This window comes from Scyliorhinus canicula, chromosome 4 (genome assembly GCF_902713615.1).
Source record: "Scyliorhinus canicula chromosome 4, sScyCan1.1, whole genome shotgun sequence".
Taxonomy (NCBI): Eukaryota; Metazoa; Chordata; class Chondrichthyes; order Carcharhiniformes; family Scyliorhinidae; genus Scyliorhinus; species Scyliorhinus canicula.
This window is the reverse complement of record NC_052149.1, coordinates 88,319,428-88,337,992: the sequence shown is the minus strand read 5'-3', so window position 1 is coordinate 88,337,992 and position 18,565 is coordinate 88,319,428. Positions and strand designations below refer to the sequence as shown.

Here is an 18,565-nt window from a genome sequence, read left to right as displayed (position 1 = left end):
GGGCTATGGGGATAGGGTGGAGGCGTGGGCTTACGAGTAGGGTGTTCTTTCCAAGAGCCGGTTTAGACTCGGTGGCCGAATGGCTTCCTTCTGTAATGGAAATTCTATGAAATGGGGTGAAAATTTATAACTGTTGTAAATGCCATTTGTTGTAACTTGAACATCGTAAAATTGAGGACTGCCTGAATAGAAAGATTTTAAACTTAGGGGCCTCACGGTAGCATGGTGGTTAGCATCAATGCTTCACAGCTCCAGGGTCCCAGGTTCGATTCCCGGCTGGGTCACTGTCTGTGTGGAGTCTGCACGTCCTCCCCGTGTGTGCGTGGGTTTCCTCCGGGTGCTCCGGTTTCCTCCCACAGTCCAAAGATGTGCGGGTTAGGTGGATTGGCCATGCTAAAATTGCCCGTAGTGTAAGGTTAATGGGGGGATTGTTGGGTTATGGGTATACTGGTTACGTGGGTTTAAGTAGGGTGATCATTGCTCGGCACAACATCGAGGGCCGAAGGGCCTGTTCTGTGCTGTACTGTTCTATGTCTATGTCCTAACAGTACAGCACAGAACAGGCCCTTCGGCCCTCGATGTTGTGCCGAGCAATGATCACCCTACTTAAACCCACGTAACCTACCGTGTTCTATGTTCTATGTTCTAAACATTTAACATTGAGAGCAGAAGAAGGCCATTCGGCTGTTAAAGCCTTTTAGAGTACCCAATTAATTTTTTCTAAATAAGGGACAATTTAGCATGGCCAATCCACCTAGCTTGCACATTTTTGGGTTGTGGGGGCGAAACCCACGCAGACACTGGGAGAATGTGCAAACTCCACACGGACAGTGACCCAGAGCTGGGATCGAACCTGGGACCCCAGTGCCGTGAGGCAGCAGTGCTAACCACTGCGCCACCTTGCTGCCCCACCTAACAATTGTAATGTAGTTCTGTTTTTTTAAGACAAATATTGTCCAATTATGAATTCAATTTATTGAAAATAAATGTTGCTACTCTAAAATGTATTGGTAAATAGCTACAAAATTTACCAATATATTTAATAATGTTAAAATGTTTAATGTTGGGGCGGCATGTGGTGCAGTGTGTAGCACTGGGACTGCGGCGCTGAAGACCCGGGTTCAAATCCCGGCCCTGGGTCACAGTCCGTGTGAAGTTTGCACATTCTCCCTACGTCTCTGTGAATTTCACCCCCACAACCCAAAGATGAGCAGGTTAGGTGGATTGGCCATGCTAAATTGCCGCTCAATTGGAAAAAAAAAATAATTGGGTACTCTAATTTTTTTTTAATGCTTAATGTTATTAAGGTTAGCATGGTGGCATAGTGGTTAGACTGCCGCCTCACAGCACCAGGGACCCTGGTTCAATTCCGGCCTTGGGTCTCTATCTGTGTGGAGTTTGCACATTCTCCCCGTGTCTGCATGGGCTTCCTCCGGTTTCCTTCCACAGATGAACGATGTGCAGGTTAGGTCGATTGGCTGTGCTAAATTGCCCCTTAGTGTCTAAAGATGTGTAGGTTTGGTAACGGGGTTATTGGGTAGGGCGGGGGAGTGGGCTTGGATGGTTTGCACTTTCAACGAGTTGATGCAGACTTGTTGGGCCAAATGGCCTCCTATTTTGTAGGGATTCTATGAATGTAAATTAATGTTTACTGTGGCTGTAAACAAAATATTGTTATTGTGGTTTTATTTCTGGATTGGTTAGCTTCTTACTCTAGAAGAGATTTCACTGGTCTTTTGTTGAAAACACATTTATTTACATGCTAACTGTTTACAAAGTTTAAATAAGGCCAAGCCCTGACTGAAGATACTCTCTAAAATGTTTGTCAGTCTTTTTCACTCAAAGAGTGACATCAGTGCAAAATAGCTTCTTTGACACATGCTCAGTAGCTAGTATTAGAATGAACCCTTTACTCTGCAACTCACCCCCAAGTTCACACTTCCCACAAACTGTTAACCTCATGTATTATTTACAGTATCCATCAAACTTCTACCTCCACCCATTCCCCCGCCAAGTCGCTTTCACCAAAGTCGTCAATCCCCAATGGTGTTCTCAGCTCTCCTGAAGGATGTATGTGTTAATTTATCATCTGCTTGGAAGGCAAACACATTGCTGGAGTGCCATAATAACTTCTCACAATAGCTGGTGCTGGGCTGTGACACTTACATTGACCTGAATGTAAAGGTAGGGAAGACCAATCAAGAACAAATTGATTCAAGAGAGAACCCTCCAGGACCTGTATAATCATAACCCCTTGAAAAGGAAGACAACAATATTAAATTCTCCCTTTGATTGTCTTCTGCATTGTACACATGGGAGGGGTGAAAGCATTGGTTTGATAAAATGAAGCACTTTCAGCTCCTGTGAAGAATTTTATGGCTGTATCATTCACTGCTGCTGTGATGACAAGAGAAGAATCCAATACTTGAGCATGGAATGAATCTGGTAGTCAAAATGAAGAACAAACATCATCTTGAAGACACTGCTGGAGACGACAAAGGAAGACTTCCCCATTACTCTTAGGGTAGGAATTTATTTTTCTATCGGTTGTGGAATCTCCTCCATGATGGCATGAGACTGCTCCGCTACAGACAATGAATTCTCGGGGACAGCTGCAGAAAGTAGGATCACATCTTCATCAACAATTGAATAAACTTCAGGACTCTAATCTATGGGAAGTTCTTGCATAGTACTCTGGTCTGCAGACTTGCTTGAAAGTTTAACATCAGTGTCGGGCATTTTAGCTACAAGAGTCTCAGTAGTAATAAGAAAGACAGCTAGTGTCGATACATGTTCAGATGTTGCTCTAAAATCAACTGTTTTGTCTGATGCTACTTTCTTAGATGGGGTACAGCAATATGTTCACCTTTTGCAGCATTTCTTTTTTTTAAATAAAACATTTTATTGGGCAGCACGGTGGCGCAGTGGTAGGACTGAGGACTGTGGACGGCACCGAGGTCCCAGGTTCGATCCCAGCTCTGGGTCACTGTCCGTGTCGAGTTTGCACATTCTCCCCGTGTTTGCGTGGGTTTCGCCCCCACAAGATGTGCAGTGTAGGTGGATTGACCATGCTAAATTGCCCCTTAATTGGAAAAAATGAATTGAGTATTCTAAATTTAAAAAAATATTTTTATTAAGGCATTCATGGATTTATAATAATAAGACACAAACAGATATAAACATGGTTGAACGCATAACACACCCCTCCATCTCCCACAGTTTGCGCCTAAGCTAGACTGACATAATTTAAAACCCCCGCCCCCCCCCAATATATTGAATCTGCTGACGGTTCAAATTTCTCTGAAGTCGATAAACAGCTGCCACCTCCGAACGAACCCTCATGATGAACCTCTCAGGGTGAACTTGATTTTCTCCAGCCTGAGAAACCCAGCCATGTCACTAATCCATAACCCTGCTTTTGGGGGCTTCGAATCCCTCCACGCTAGTAAGATCCGTCTCCGGGCTACCGAAGAGGCAAAGGCCAAAACATCAGCTTCTCTCGCCCTCTGGACTCCCGGGTCTTCCGACACTCCAAAAATCGCCACCTCTGGACTCTCCATTAACACTCTGGACATAACATCTGCAAATCCAGGGCCGCATGGTGGCGCAGTGCGTTAGCCCTGCTGCCTCACGGCGCTGAGGTCCCAGGTTCGATCCTGGCTCTGGGTCACTGTCCGTGTGAAGTTTGCACATTCTCCCCGTGTTTGCGTGGGTTTTGCCCCACAACCCAAAGATGTGCAGGTTAGGTGGATTGGCCATGCTAAATTGCCCCTTAATTGGAAAAAATGAATTGGGTACTCTAAATTCATTTTTTTAAAGTCCAACGGGTTTGTTTCGAGTCACTAGCTTTCGGAGCGCTGCTCCTTCATCGGGTGAAGAGATTCGTCTGATGAGGGAGCTGTGCTCCAAGGGCTGGTGATTCGAAACAAATCTGATTTTAAAAAAAACATCTGCAAATCCCTGCCAGAATCCCCTGAGCTTCGGGCATGCCCAAAACATGTGGGCTTGATTTGCAGGCCCTCCTGCACATCGCCCACACTTGTCCTCTACCCCAAAAAAACCTGCTCTTCCGGGCCACTGTCTCGTGTACCTTGAATTGTATCAGGCTGAGCCTGGCACACGATGAGGACGTGTTGACTCTACTCAGGGCATCCTCCCACAGGCCCACCTTTAACTCCTTTCCCAACTCATCTTCCGATTTACGTTTTGTCTCCCTTTCTGGGTTTCCTCTCACTCCATGAGTTCTTTATCAATTTCCAACAGCTCCCCCTCCCCGGTTCTAGAAACGACCTTGTCCTGTATCTCCTGTGGTGGAAGGAGCAGGAAGGTAAAAACCTGCCTTCGCACAAAATCCCTTACCTGAGATATCGGAACCAATTCCCTCCCGGCAATTCAAACTTCACTTCCAGATCCTCCAGACCGGGAAAGCTCCCATCAATAAACAGGTCCCCCAGCCTCTCAATACCCGCCCACTGCCACCTCCGAAACCCCCCATCCATCACCCCCAGCACAAACCGGTGATTACCACAGATTGGAGCCCAGGCCGACCCTCCCTGTACTCCCATATGCTTCCGCCATGTCCCCCAGACCCTTAGGGCTGCCACTACCACTGGGCTTGTGGAATACCGGGCCGGCGAGAATGGCAGAAGTGCCGTTACCAAAGCCTCCAAACTTGTGCCCTTACATGATGCTGCCTCCACCCGCTCCCACACCGACCCCATCCCAACTACCCACTTTCTAATCATGGCCAAATTCGCCGCCTAAAGTTTGGGAGTGCCAGCCCTCCCTCCCCTCGGTTCCGCTCCAGCAACACTTTCTTTACTTGCGGGGTTTTACCCGCCCACACAAACCCAGATATCACCCTGTTCACCCACTTATAGAGGACCTTTAGAATAAACATAGGGAGAGACTGAAAAACAAACAAAAATCTTGGGAGAACCGTCATCTTTACGGTTTGTACCCTACCCGCCAGTGACAACGGGAGCATGACTCACCTCCGAATGTCCTCCTTCATTTGTTCCACTAAACGGCCCAGATTTAATTTGTGTAGCTGCTTCCATCTCCTTGCTACCTGAATACCCAGGTAACAAAAACAACCTCCAGCGTCCTCTCCTGCTCCCTCGCTTGAATCACACAAACCTCACTTTTACTCGTATTCAATTTGTACCCCGAGAACCGGCCAAACTCCCCTAATATCCGCATAATCCCCCCCATTCCCCCTAACAGGTCAGAAATACATGGGAGTAGGTCGTCTGCATGTAGTGAGACCCTTTGCTCCCCCTCCCGGACTAGCTCCTTCCAGTCCTTTGACACTCTCAGCGCCATCGCCAATGGCTCTATAGCCAAGGCAAACAACAGTGGGGAGAGGGGGCATCCTTGCCTAGTCCCCTGGTGCAATCTAAAATAGTCCGAGCTCACCCGGTTCGTCCGCACGCTCACCATCGGTGCCTGGTACAGCACCTGAACCCAGTCAATGAAGCCCTGCCCAAACCCACTTTTGCATCATTTCTAATGAGTAAATCCCTCTCTGTGCCTTGGTGGTGCTTTGTGACTGTTAATAGCTGGATTCCTAGTTCAACCTTCTCTGTTAGGTAGTTAGACTTCTCCAACTCACGCTTATTGTTAATATTTTCAAGCTCCCTTTGTTACTCGCCTTTAAGTTAGCTGAGGCATAGAATACAAGTGCAGGGAGGTTATGATGGAGCTGTATGAAACCCTGGATCGGCCATAACTGGAATACTGTGTTCAGTTCTGGTCAACACATTATAGGAAGAGGATGGCACGGTGGTTAAGCGATTAGCACTGCTGCCTCATGGTGCCGACGACCCAGGTTAGATCCCAGCCCCGTAGTCACTGTCTGCATGGGGTTTGCACACTGTCCCTGTGTCTGCGTGGGTCTCACCCCCGCAACCCAAAAACAAAATGTGCAAGGTAGGTGAATTGGACATGCTAAATTGCCCCTTATTTGGAAAAAAATGAATTGGATGCTCTTTTTTTTAAAAAAAAACACATTATAGGAAGGATGTGATTGTACTGGAGGGGGTGCAGAGGGGATTTACCTGGATTCTACCTGAACTGGAGGATCTAAGCAATGTGGAACGATTGGATAGGCTGGGGCTGTTTCCCTTAGAGTAGCAAAGGTTGAGGGTGGACCTGATAGAGGTGTTTAAGATGATGATGGGCATAGTTAGGGTGGATAGGAAGGCATGTTTTCCATTAGTAGAGGGGTCAATAACCAGGGGGCATTGATTTAAGGTAAGAGGCAGAAGGTCAAGAGGGGAGTTTTTAAAAAATAAATTTAGAGTACCCAATTATTTTTTTCCAATTAAGTGTCATTGATTTAGTGTGGCCAATCCACCTAACCTGCACATCTTTGGGTTGTGGGGACACGGGGAAAATGTGCAAACTCCACACAGGCAGTTACCCGGGGCTGGGATCGAACCCGGGTCCTCAGCTTCGTAGGCAGCTGAGTTAAGGGGGGAGTTGACGAGAAACCTTTTCACTCAGAGGCTGCAGGGAATCTGGAATTCACTGCTTGAAAGGGTGGTTGAGTCTGAAACTCTCATATATTAGAGAAGTATTTAGATCTTCACTTGCGCTGCCATAACCAAATGCTGGAAAATGGGATTAGATTTGATTGGTGTTTGATGGCCGGTACAGGTACGATGGCCAAAGGGCCTCTTTCTGTTCTGTATGACTGTAAGTTGTTCTAAGGTACTCTTTAGCTGTAGAAGCTCGGTAGTTTGGGTCATTACTACTTTACTGAATGTAAGTTTTTCCATGGCTTCTTGATGAGATTCAAGTGTGGGCTCTAGCTTGTAGGTGTACAGATTTATAACCTCTGAACTTTCGTTATTGGTTTGATCCAATTGGAGTTGAGCATCTCATTCTCCCTGGATTACTTTTTGCTGTCGGCTTACAATTGCTATTGCATGTTGATGGTGAGCTCAGTGGAATAACAAGACAAATTTACCTCTTTATTACCTTCAATAAAAGTGTAGTTCTCGTTAAAAGAGACAACAAAGTCTTCACAATCATTGGCAGTGGAGTCAGCAAGTGTAGTAAGGTCCAGAGTCTCCACTTCCAAAAGATTATTTGCCTCTGTGATGCCTTCATCCTCTTGCATTCTTTCCTGATGGAGAAAATGTAGGTCTAAAATATCATTTTGCAAAAGGTCAGGGTCATTCTTTGTGCATCCTGTTCCCACTCTTTCTAGCCTGTCCCCCAAAACTCTAATATCCTCCTGTGGTCCTTGGAGTTGAATGGAACATGGTTGCAGTGTCATTTTATTCAGCCATGAAACTCTGTCAGTACTGAGACACCTCCTGTGCCTAACTTGAATTCGGCCAGATGGCCATCAACGTCAGCACTCCAATACTGAATTGCATTTTTCTTTATTTCTCCTAGAAAGGTGCTTTCATGGTTTTGAAGGTGTTGAGTTTTTTGAATGAGGGTTCCTTCATCAGATTTCTCCTCTGTCTTACAATACAGATTTCATGGAAGGGCAGACCAGTTTAACATGGCCTAACTTGCACTACAATTCACACCTATGGATCTTCATCCCACCACAGTGGGAATATTGGAAAATAGCCGTCAGTACCTTTTCAGGACCGTTCTACAGCTATGCTTAAACTTAAATCTTCCTGAGACTGTAATAAGTCAGAGAGATCCTCAGTAAAACACCAATAACTATTTTATCTCTGATCAGGTCATCATTTAGTGCTCCATACTCATAATTTCCAGCTGGGCATACAACTGTTTAATGAATGAGTCAATCCCTTCACCTTGTTTTTGACTGCACTGATTAAATTTTGCCCCCTCAATGGCAATACGTTTATGAAGACGTAAGTATGAATCAAAAGCTCCAATGACATCCAGGTAGGAGATTGTCTCTTTGTTTACCTGTCTGGTCAGCACATCATCTACTATTCTCCCAACAACATAAAACCTGATCTTTGTTCACTTTAATCTGAAGACGACGTATTACAGTACCGGGTAAAATGTATTTTCTGATTTTGCCAATGCTCAGCTTGTCTGGAATCCTCTATATTTTGAAATTATTCTGTTGGGACAAAGTAGTAGACATTTCTCACCCTGGCTCAAGGTTGTCTTTTCCTGCATTGCTTGCCTTGCCAGTCGCTGGGCTGCCCTTATTATTTTGTCGTCTCTGGAGTGGTTCCAGACTGACCACAAAGTCCTTCACCTGCTGTGCTCAACCATTGCTGAGTTTCACTTGAGAATTTTCCCACCATTTTCCACTGTTTCTCTGTGGGTGTATCCACTGCTGCTACCATCTGTTATTGTGGTTTTATCTCGGGGTTTGTTAGCTTGTTAATCTAGAAGAGATCTTGCTGGAAGCAATGATCATTTGTTGAAAACAAATGTATTTACATATTACCTATTTACAAAGGTTAAGTAAGACCAGGACTGTAACGACTGTCTAAGATGCTTCTCAAGTCATCTTCTCTCACTGAGTAACATCACTGTGACAAAGCTCCTTATGTGCATGCTCAGTAGCTATTATTAGATTTAACCATTTAGTCTACAAATATGACTTTTTTAAAAAATGTATTTTATTAAAACGTGTATCAAAAAAGTTACAACAGAACACCCCGGGAAACATGCTTCCCAACAGCCAATTTGACAACTTTTCCCCCTTTTTCACCTCACCCCCTCAAATACGGTCACAAACATCCCCCATCTTGTCTCAAACCCCTCTGCTGAACCCCTTGGCTCATACTTTACCTTTTCGAGCCGCAGGAAGTCATACAGGTCACCCAACCAGGCCGCTACCCCATCCAGTAAGATTCGTCGGCAGGCAATCAGAGAGGCAAAGGCCATGACATTGGCCTTCCTCCTCTCCTTGAGTTCCAGCTTCTCCGAAACCCCAAATATCGCCACCAAAGGATCCGAATCCACCTCCTCCCCCACTATCCTTGCTAGGGCTGTGAACACTTCCACTCAGGATCTCTCCAACTTTTCACAGCCCCAGAACATGTGCGCATGATTTGCTGGTCCCCGCCTACATCTCTCACACTCACCTGCCACCCCCTGGAAGAACCCACTCGTTCTTTTCCAAGCCATATATACCTTGAGCACAACCTTGAACTGTATCAGGCTCATCCTTGCATACGAGGAGGTCGTGTTTACCCTGCGCAGTGCCTCACTCCACACACCACAATTAATATCGCCTCCCAGCTCCCCTTCCCATTTTTCTTTGATGTTCACCAACTGCTCACCTCCCTGCTCTCCCAGCCACCTTTATACATCTCCAATTCTACCCTCCCCTTCCACATCTGGATGCAGCGGTCGCTCCAGCAGGGTGTACCTCGGCCAATGAGGGAACTCCTTCCTAACCTTCCATGCAAGGTCTCTCACCTGCAGGTACCTAAACTCACTCCCTCTCTAGAGCTCTAGCCTCTCCCTCAGCTCCTCCAGACTGGCAAACCCTTTCTCCAGGTACAAATCCCTCACCTTGATCAGCCCCACTTCCCTCCACTTCCTATATATACTGTCCATTCCCCCAGCTCAAACTTTTGATTCTCACACAACGGCATTAATACCGACATGCCCTCCACCCTAAAATGCCTCCTCAACTAAATCCAAATCTTCACCGTTGACTTCACTGGGCTCCCTGAATACCTGCTCGATGCCATTGGCAATGCTGTCATCACCATAGCCCTCATGCTGGACCCCATCAAGATTCCTCCTCCATCCTTACCCGTTTGCCCTCTCTACTTCCCCCATTGCACACCTTTTCCACATTCGCCGCCCAATAATAATGAAGCAGGTTTGCAATGCCAACCCCCCCTGCTGCCTCTGCCTCTGTAGCAGGGTCCTCTGAATTCCACCCTGTACCTAGACCATCTCAGATGGACCCTTTTCCGCCCCTCACCATGTCATCTCTCACCTCCTGCCACAGCGTCAACCTCCCCCTCCCCTATGGCCACCTCTCTCAGCCTTCTCCCCACCTCACTTCTGCTCACCAGCATTACTTGCTAGCGTGGCAGCCTCTGCCCAAAGGCACCTCCCCTTCCCCTCCCCCCACTCCTCTGCTCAGGGAAGAAAGCTCTCACCTGACCTTACCCTCCCCCACCCAAACAAAGACCCACCCTGAACTTCAGGTCACCTCCCCCGTGCAAACAAACAAACGATAAACACATACAGCCACATGAAACAAGAGGGAGGGAGGATGGGAACATCCATCCCCACATAAACTTTAAAACCCTGCCACCCCTTACCAACCCAACAGTAAACAACAATACCAAACAAGAACCCCCTCCAAACCGGAGGGAATGAAAAAGCCTCAATCCTTACTGCCACTTTAACCATATCCCCAACCTGATATATTCAGACCTTCTTCCCTTCCCATTTGCAGGTGTGTTTCTCCCCGTCCCAAGGCAAGATCTTCTCTTTCTCCACAAATTTGTGGAGGCTCATGGTCACTGCCCGCGGCTGCTCCCCAGCTCTCGGCCTCCGAGACCTGTGCACTCTGTCCACTTCAGAGACCTTATCTAGCACCCCCTCCACTACCAGCCCTGCCAGCATCTTTGAGACATACCTCGTGGCACTCATACCTTCCAGTCCTTTAGGCAGGCCCACTATCCGCAGGTTCTGCCTTCTCAAGATGTTCTCCTGCTCCTTTTGCCTTCAACGTCTTGCAAAGGTCTTCGAAGAGCCCCACCTCCACCTCCAGTGGCATCACTCGATCGCTATGATCCAAAATCACCCCTTCAATCTCTCAGATCTGCAACCTCTGCACCTCTAAACACTTCTCCACCTGCTCCATTGAACTCTTCATGGTGCCATAGCTCCTTTGTTGGCCTTTGAGCGGTCCTCCTGCACCTCCTCTCTCTGCTGGCGGAACTCATCCTTAATAAAAGCCAACAACTGCTCCATGTGGGGCTTTCCGACTTGCAACAGCCCTTTCCCCCTCTGCCAACCTTCAACTGGCTGCTGAGCCACAGGTTTCCGCCAACTCCTTGGCCAGGTCTCTCACCATCTTCTGCCGGGTAACCAGTGGACATACCACTCCCGGAAGAAACTACTCATCCGAACGTCAACTACATCTTTTTGTCGAAGTTACACCCAATGTCGGGTAAAAAGAGCTCTTTCCTATGCCTTCGAGCAGGAGCTGTCCTGTGTGCGGTCACTCACACCATGGCTGCCACTGGAGGCCATCTACAAATATGACTTGAAAACTATCTTCCCCAAAAAAACGCTCTGCAGTTAATTTATGAGATCTGCGGTGAAGATTTAAGTTTTTGTGCTTACGAAGTTATGGAAAAAATACTTATTTAAAAAAAAAGTTCTATGATATTTTGCAGCTGATGGCTGATAGTGAGGATGAATGGCTTTCCCTTCGACCACAAGAGCCTATGCCCACCCAGTGTTGTGGTAGTGGATGTAAACCATGTGTATTCGATATTTATGAGCGGGAACTCGAGCAATGGAAGCAGGCAAAAGCAAAAGGAGATCAAAATCTTCTGAGTCCGAGCAATGAGGTAAGTGTAGATTGGAAATCCTTTCAAAGCTCCATGGTAAATCAAAAACAGTTACTGTTAAAAATGTATGCAAAGCTTTTCCATGTGTCTTCCCCCTCTGCCTGTGGCCTCTCCCTGCCATATCCTGATGGATAAATGAACCATGATGTACTGAACTATACAAACCAGGAAGTTCCAGATTAATAAAGAGGTGAGCCTAATTGAATGTGTGTGCCTGGTCAGACATGAATCAGGTTTGACATTGAGGCCACTGTAGTGGGATAATCTGTTGCGAGTTGACTTGGTCCAAACTGATTTGATTTAATTTTGATTTGATATATACCGCAGTACAGTGAAAAGTATTTTTCTGTGGCCGAGGAAACGTACATAGTAGACAAAGTGAATAATCAACAAAGAACATTGACAAATGGTACATCGACAAACAGTGATTGGTTACAGTGCGGAACAAAGGGCCAAACACAGCAAATACATGAGCAAGAGCAGCATAGGGCATCGTGAATGGTGTTCTTACAGGGAACAGATCAGTCCGAGGGGGAGTCATTGAGGAGTCTTGTAGCTGTGGGGAAGAAGCTTTTCCTGTGTCTGGATGTTCGAAGTCTTCAGACTTCTGTACCTTCTGCTTGATGGAAGGGTCTGGAAGAAGGCAATGCCTGGGTGTGAGGAGTCTCTGATAATGCTGTCTGCCTTCCTGAGGCAGCGGGAGGTGTGTACAGAATCAGTGGGGGTGGCAAGCTTGTGTGATGCGCTGGGCTGAGTTCACCACACTCTGCAGTTTCTTGTGATCTAGGACCGAGCAGTTGCTAGACCAAGCTGTGATGTAGCCGGATACTGTAGAAGTTTGTGAGAGTCGATGCAGACATATGCTGAATTTCTTTAGCTCCCGTAGGAAGTAGAGACGTTGTTGGGCTTTCTTGACTGTTGCATCAACATGATTGGACCAGGACAGACTGTTGGTCATTGTGACCCGTAGGAACTTAAAGCTATCGACCATCTCCACTTGATGCAGGCGGGAGTGTGTGCCCTGCTACACTTCCTGAAGTCGATGATCAGTTCCTTGGTCTTTCTGACATTTAGAGAGAGGTTGTTTTCGGTGCCAAGTGATTTCTCACATCCTTGCAGGGCCCCGGTGTTTAGGACTATTGTGGAGGAGGTGCTGTTGCTATGCTGACAGATTGCGGTTGTTGGTGAAGAAGTCAAGGATCCAGCTGCACTGGGAGGGGTCAGGTCCAAGATTGCAGAGTTTGGTTAACTCAAAGAATTCTCGTTTAATAATAATCTTTATTAATATCACAAGTAGGATTACATTAGCAATGAAGTTACTGTGAAAAACCCCTAGTTGTCACATGTTTGGGAACACGGAGAATTTAGAATGTCCAATTCACCTAACATGCACGTCTTTTGGGACTTGTGGGAGGAAACCAGAGCACCCGAGGAAACCCACGCCGACACAGGGAGAACGTGCATATTCTGCACAGACAGTGACCCAAGCGGGGATCGAACCCGGGACCCTGGCGCTGTGAAGCAACAGTGCTAACCACTGTGCTACTGTCACATCCACTGTTTTTGGGTATTAGAGGGCAAAAATAATTTGTGGATCTGTACCCCATGAAAGTTGCATCTTCAGGAGACAGGGAGAATATTCATGCATAAAGATTAACACCACTACAATCATAGAATTTACAGCGCAGAAGGAGGCCATTCTTCCCACCTAGTCTGCACTGGCCCTTGAAAAGAGCACCCTATTTAAGCCCCACGCCTCTACCCTATCCCATTAACCCAGGAAATACACCTAACCTTTTTGGACACTAAGGGCAATTTAGCATAGCCAATTCACCTAATCTGCATATCTTTGGACTGTGAGAGGACCAGAGCACCCGGAGGAAACCCACGCAGACACGAGGAGAACGTGCAGACTCCGCACAGACAGTGACCCAAGCAAGGAATCGAACCTGGGACCCCGAAGCTATGAAGCAACTGTGCTACAGTGCTGCCCTTTTGCTAATAAAATAATTTGCACGTGGTGTGCCTGAGTATAGTTCACAATTTTAGTAAATATCATTCAAACACAAGTCAGACCCTTGATAAGTTGTGAAATTTGATTTGATTTATTATTGTCACATGTATTAGTGTACAGTGAAAAGTATTGTTTCTTGCATGCTATGCAGACAATGCAAACCGTACATAGGGAAGGAAGGAGAGACTACAGAATGTAATGTTATTGAAGTTTTAGAAGCATAGAACGAGAGTAAAAGATATGCTGAGCACAGCTTGCAGGGAGTGGCCTCTTTCCAGCGCCATCGTGGAATTTCTTTTGAGCTGGGTAAATAGCGGGGTACCTTAGTTGTACTGAAGCAAAGGCAGCATTCTGCAACAACTGACTTGGATGCAAACTGGATAGGATGTAGATTTGTCAGGTTAGTTGGAGTTTTAAAACCAACATGTTCCAGAATTCACTAGTGCTTAGATCTAGGGCCAGTTTATAAGGTCAAGGGACAGGTTAATGGTTGCTGTATGCAACACTTTTTTTTTTGTACAGATCCGAGACTGGTGTAAGAAATAATGAGCCTGGAGCAGGTCATGCAAGGACTAGAGTACTGGACCAGTATACTGGCCCTGGAGAAGTGGGGCCAGCTAATGCATGTAGCGCTGACCTTGGTACAAATCCAAGACCAGCCTCCCTTACCAGCCTCCCCGAACAGGCGCCGGAATGTGGCGACTAGGGGCTTTTCACAGTAACTTCATTTGAAGCCTACTTGTGACAATAAGCGATTTTCATTTCATTTCAAGACCTGGGTACGCAGCACAGATTCTGAGAATATGACCTCGTATAATAGCACAGTTGAATATTTGGGATTGTCAATAGTAAACAATTATGGAACTCGATTATGTTTTCATGTCTATTAATTCATCACAACAATCATAACAAACTTTCAGTCATACGGTCACACTGTTTAAAAAAGAAAATTTTGCTTTAACTACAAGAGTCATATATTGATAGATGGCACTGCTTTTCATCAGGATCATTTTTTTCCAATTAAGGGGCAATTTAGCATGGCCAATCCACCCAGCCTGCACATCTTTGGGTTGTGGGGCTGAGACCCAAGCAGACATGGGGAAAATGTGCAAACTCCACACGGACAGTGACCCAGGGCCGGGATCGAACCCGGGTCCTCGGCGCCGTGGGGCTGCAGGGCTAACCCACTGCACTAGAGTGCCGCCCTAAGACCATTGTTTAAGCATTTTTAAAAAAGTTTGCTCTTGACAGATTAGAAGAGAAATGAAGTGTGTGAATGGTAGAAAATAAAATCCAAACGCCGTATTGAAACTATCTGATGTGAGCATTTATGATGTAAGCATTAATGAAAGCTATGGGCTTATGACTCTCAATCTTCCTTGTTTTGGTATAGAACTGTACAAATGGAACAGAAATTCAATGTCATTGTCCATTATTAATTAGAAAATACCTTATTTCATATCTGTTTCAGTCAAAGCAGAATGGCTTGCGGTTAATTGAAACTGAGAAATGGAGTGCTTTTCAGATAGAGTGTGTGGAGCAGCAGGCAGCTGACACGTACCTGTATAGATTCCAGCTGCCCAGTGGTTGCCGTCTCGGGTTGACCGTAGGACAGCACATTGTGGCCAGGTAAGCGATCTGGGGAGTATTTATTTAGATTTATGGTATTGGTTATTTAGTTCAATACAGTGAAAAATAAACAGAAAGACTTACATTTATATGGAAAGTTTCATGACCCCCCCCCCAGACATCTAGGAGCACTTTAGAGTCAATAAAGTACTTTTGAAATGCAATGAAAGACAACAGCTAATTTTCACACAGCAAACTCTCACAAACAGCAATGTGACAATGACCAGATAATCTTTTTATTATGATGTTGATTGAGTGTAGAGGCTAAAAGAAGAGAAAGCGGAGGATATATGTCATAGATTTCATATAATTTACAGTGCAGAAGGAGGCCATTCGGCCCATCGAGTCTGCACCGGCTCTTGGAAAGAGCACCCTACCCAAGGTCAACACCTCCACCCTATTCCAATAACCCAGTAACCCCACCCAACACTAAGGGCAATTTTGGACACTAAGGGCAATTTATCATGGCCAATCCACCTAACCTGCACATCTTTGGACTGTGGGAGGAAACCGGAGGACCCAGAGGAAACCGACGCACACACACGGAGGATGTGCAGACTCCGCACAGACAGTGAGCCAAGCCAGAATCGAACCTGGGACCCTGGAGCTGTGAAGCATTTGTGCTATCCACAATGCTACCATGCTGCCCCTAAATTTGGTACTATGTGGTTAGGGTGAACAAATTCTGAAGGTTTTGAATCAGAGTAGTGAGTAATGGAAGAACATAGAGGCGAAACCTGAGAAGTAAGGAGATGCCTGTGTAAAATTTGGAAGTGAGAGCCCTGCCACAGCCATGGTTATTTGGATAGAACACATGCTGGAAAGTTAAACAGGGAAGTTTGGGGAGGAAAGAATCATGTTTGTCAGCGCTGAGTGTCATCCATCATGAGCGTGTAAATTCTGGAGGGAAGTGCAAAGAGGAAGAAACTGTTCTAACTTTGGCATTGAATGGGAAATGGGGGGAGCAGGATAACCTTTCGGGAAGGCGCTGGACAAGATTGTCAAGAAGAGTAGATAATGGTCAAGTTGGATCAGACTCAGCTGAATGGTGAGAAGTAAAGAAGTGACAACGACTGGAACAAAGCCAGCAAAGTTATAAGCGTCCAAAGCAGCAATCAAATGGCAGAAATTATTTGTCTGGAGCAGGGGTGGGCAAACTTTTCCGTGCAAGGGCCACATTCAGAAATTCACAATTTTAAAGGGCCGCATAGTATATTAAGTAAAATAATGAATATTTTAAATAGCCAAAATAAAAGGTCTTTAAAGAAAAAAAAGCCCATTTATTTGAAAAACAAAGTAACTCAGTAAGTAACAGAACAATGTCAATGAGAATGATGCATCTGACTGCAGTCATTTACCAGTTTGTTGAAATCAGGTGTCAAGTTGCTTGTGCTGATCCTTAACACTGACAGAAGCACAGCCTAGCCGAGTCAACGATAAAAACGCGCGTAGTGGGGTGGATGAGTGGGGCTGCCTTATTGGTCGGTTTAGTTGGGTGTGCGACCAATAGGAGTCCAGGTTACAAACAATAATAAGGCTTATTGTTTGTAACCTGGACTCCTATTGGTCGCACACCCAACTAAACCGACCAATGAGACAGCCCGACTCATCCACCCCACTACGCGCGTTTTTATGCGGCCCGCCAATGAGGTGCCCGGAATCATAACGGCATTTTTGAAAAGCCGCCGGGGAAAAGCCGCTGAAGTAAATGCGCTTATTGAATAAGCGCATTTACTTCAGCGGCTTTTCCCCGGCGGCTTTTCAAAAATGCCGGTTATGATTCCGGGCACCTCATTGGCGGGCCGCATAAAAACCTTTGTCGGGCCGCATGCGGGCCGTAGTTTGCCCACCCCTGGTCTGGAGACTACAGAGTGAGACCTGCTGTGTATCAATACATTGACATGGTGGAAGGGCTTGTGTGCTCCAGCAATTCCTTCATTGATGCCATTGAAAGGTCTGGACTCCTGCTAGGGCTACCCATGATGGCACAGTCATGGGGCGGTACCAAAGAGTCCTCAATGGCAGAACAGGTAAAGGAAAATGTGCATCTCATAATTTGCAAAGGCGGAAGAAGGCTGCAGCGGCAAGGTGTCCTGGTCATCATGCTTCAGCATGTTTTTTTTTAACAAACAATTTTATCGAGGCATATAGAAAAAGTGACATTGTACAGTACAAAAAATAAGTCAAGACACAAATTACAAATTAAACATAGTGAAAACCACGGCTCTGTTCACGCACAGACCTGCCTCAATATCCCCCTACTCTATTCTACTCTACCCTTGCCCCCCGCCCCTCTCCCCCAGCCCCCCTGCTGACGCTTACTCCTTTGCGAAGAAGTCAATAAATGGCTGCCACCTTCGGGCAAACCCTAGTAGCGAACCTCTCACGGCGAACTTGATTTTCTCTGGGCCAAGAAAGCTCGCCATGTCCGATAGCCATACCTCAGCCCTCGACAGCTTTAGTCCCTCCATGCAAACGGTATTCGTCGCCGGGCTACCAGGGAAGCAAAGGCCAGAACGTCAGCCTCTCTCTCTTCCGGGTCCTCAGAAACCCCAAAGATTGCCACCTCCGGGCTCATTACCACCCCAGTTTTCAATACCGGGGACAGCATAGAATTTACAGTGCAGAAGGAAGCCATTCGGCCCATCGAGTCTGGCCCGGGTCCTGGAAAGAGCACCCTACCCAAGGTCAACACCTCCACCCTATCCCCATAACCCAGTAACCCCACCCAACACTAAGGGCAATTTTGGACACTAAGGGCAATTTATCGTGGTCAATGCACCTAACCTGCGCATCTTTGGACTGTGGGAGGAAACTGGAGCACCCGGAGGAAACCCACGCACACACGGGGAGGATGTGCAGACTCCGCACAGACAGTGACCCAAGCCGGGAATCGAACCTGGGACCCTTAAGCTGTGCTAACCACCATGCTACCGTGCTGCCCATTATTAAGGGGGCAATTTAGCATGGCCAATCCACCTACCCTGCACATCTTTTATGTTGTGGGGATGAAACCCACGCAGACATGGAGAGAATGAGCAAACTCCACACAGACAGTGACCCAGAGCCAGGATTCGAACCCGGGTCCTCAGCATCGCAGTCCCAGTGCTATCCACTGCACCACATGTCGCCGGGACATGACATCTGCGAATCCCTGCCAATACCCCCTGAGTTTGGGGCACGACCAGAACATGTGTAAATGGTTAGCTGGCCCTCCGGCGCATCTAGCACACTTGTCTTCCAGCCCGAAGAATCTGCTCATCTGGGCCACTGTCATGTGGGCCCGGTCCTCGGTCTGTGTATCTTCAGCTCCCATTAGTTCCTTGTAGACATCTGAAACTCTAACCCTCACCCATCTCTCCCCTAGACACTACTCTGTCCTGCCTCCCCTTCAACGGGAGACGTGGGAAGGATGGCA

The 18,565-nt window shown here is 46.6% G+C and overlaps 1 protein-coding gene across 2 annotated transcripts in view; it reads left to right on the top strand.

The window, feature by feature from the left end:
- LOC119964767 (NADH-cytochrome b5 reductase-like) overlaps positions 1-18,565 on the top strand; it is a 59,402-nt gene that overhangs the window by 20,915 nt on the left and 19,922 nt on the right. The window contains exons 2-3 of one of the 2 annotated variants that reach the window (XM_038794719.1): positions 11,328-11,504; positions 14,990-15,147. In XM_038794719.1, coding sequence (XP_038650647.1) covers positions 11,331-11,504; positions 14,990-15,147 — 332 coding nt within the window. In that variant the 5' untranslated portion in view covers positions 11,328-11,330. Of the gene's footprint in view, positions 1-11,309; positions 11,505-14,989; positions 15,148-18,565 lie in introns of both variants that reach the window. The other variant, XM_038794720.1, reaches the window with a different exon arrangement.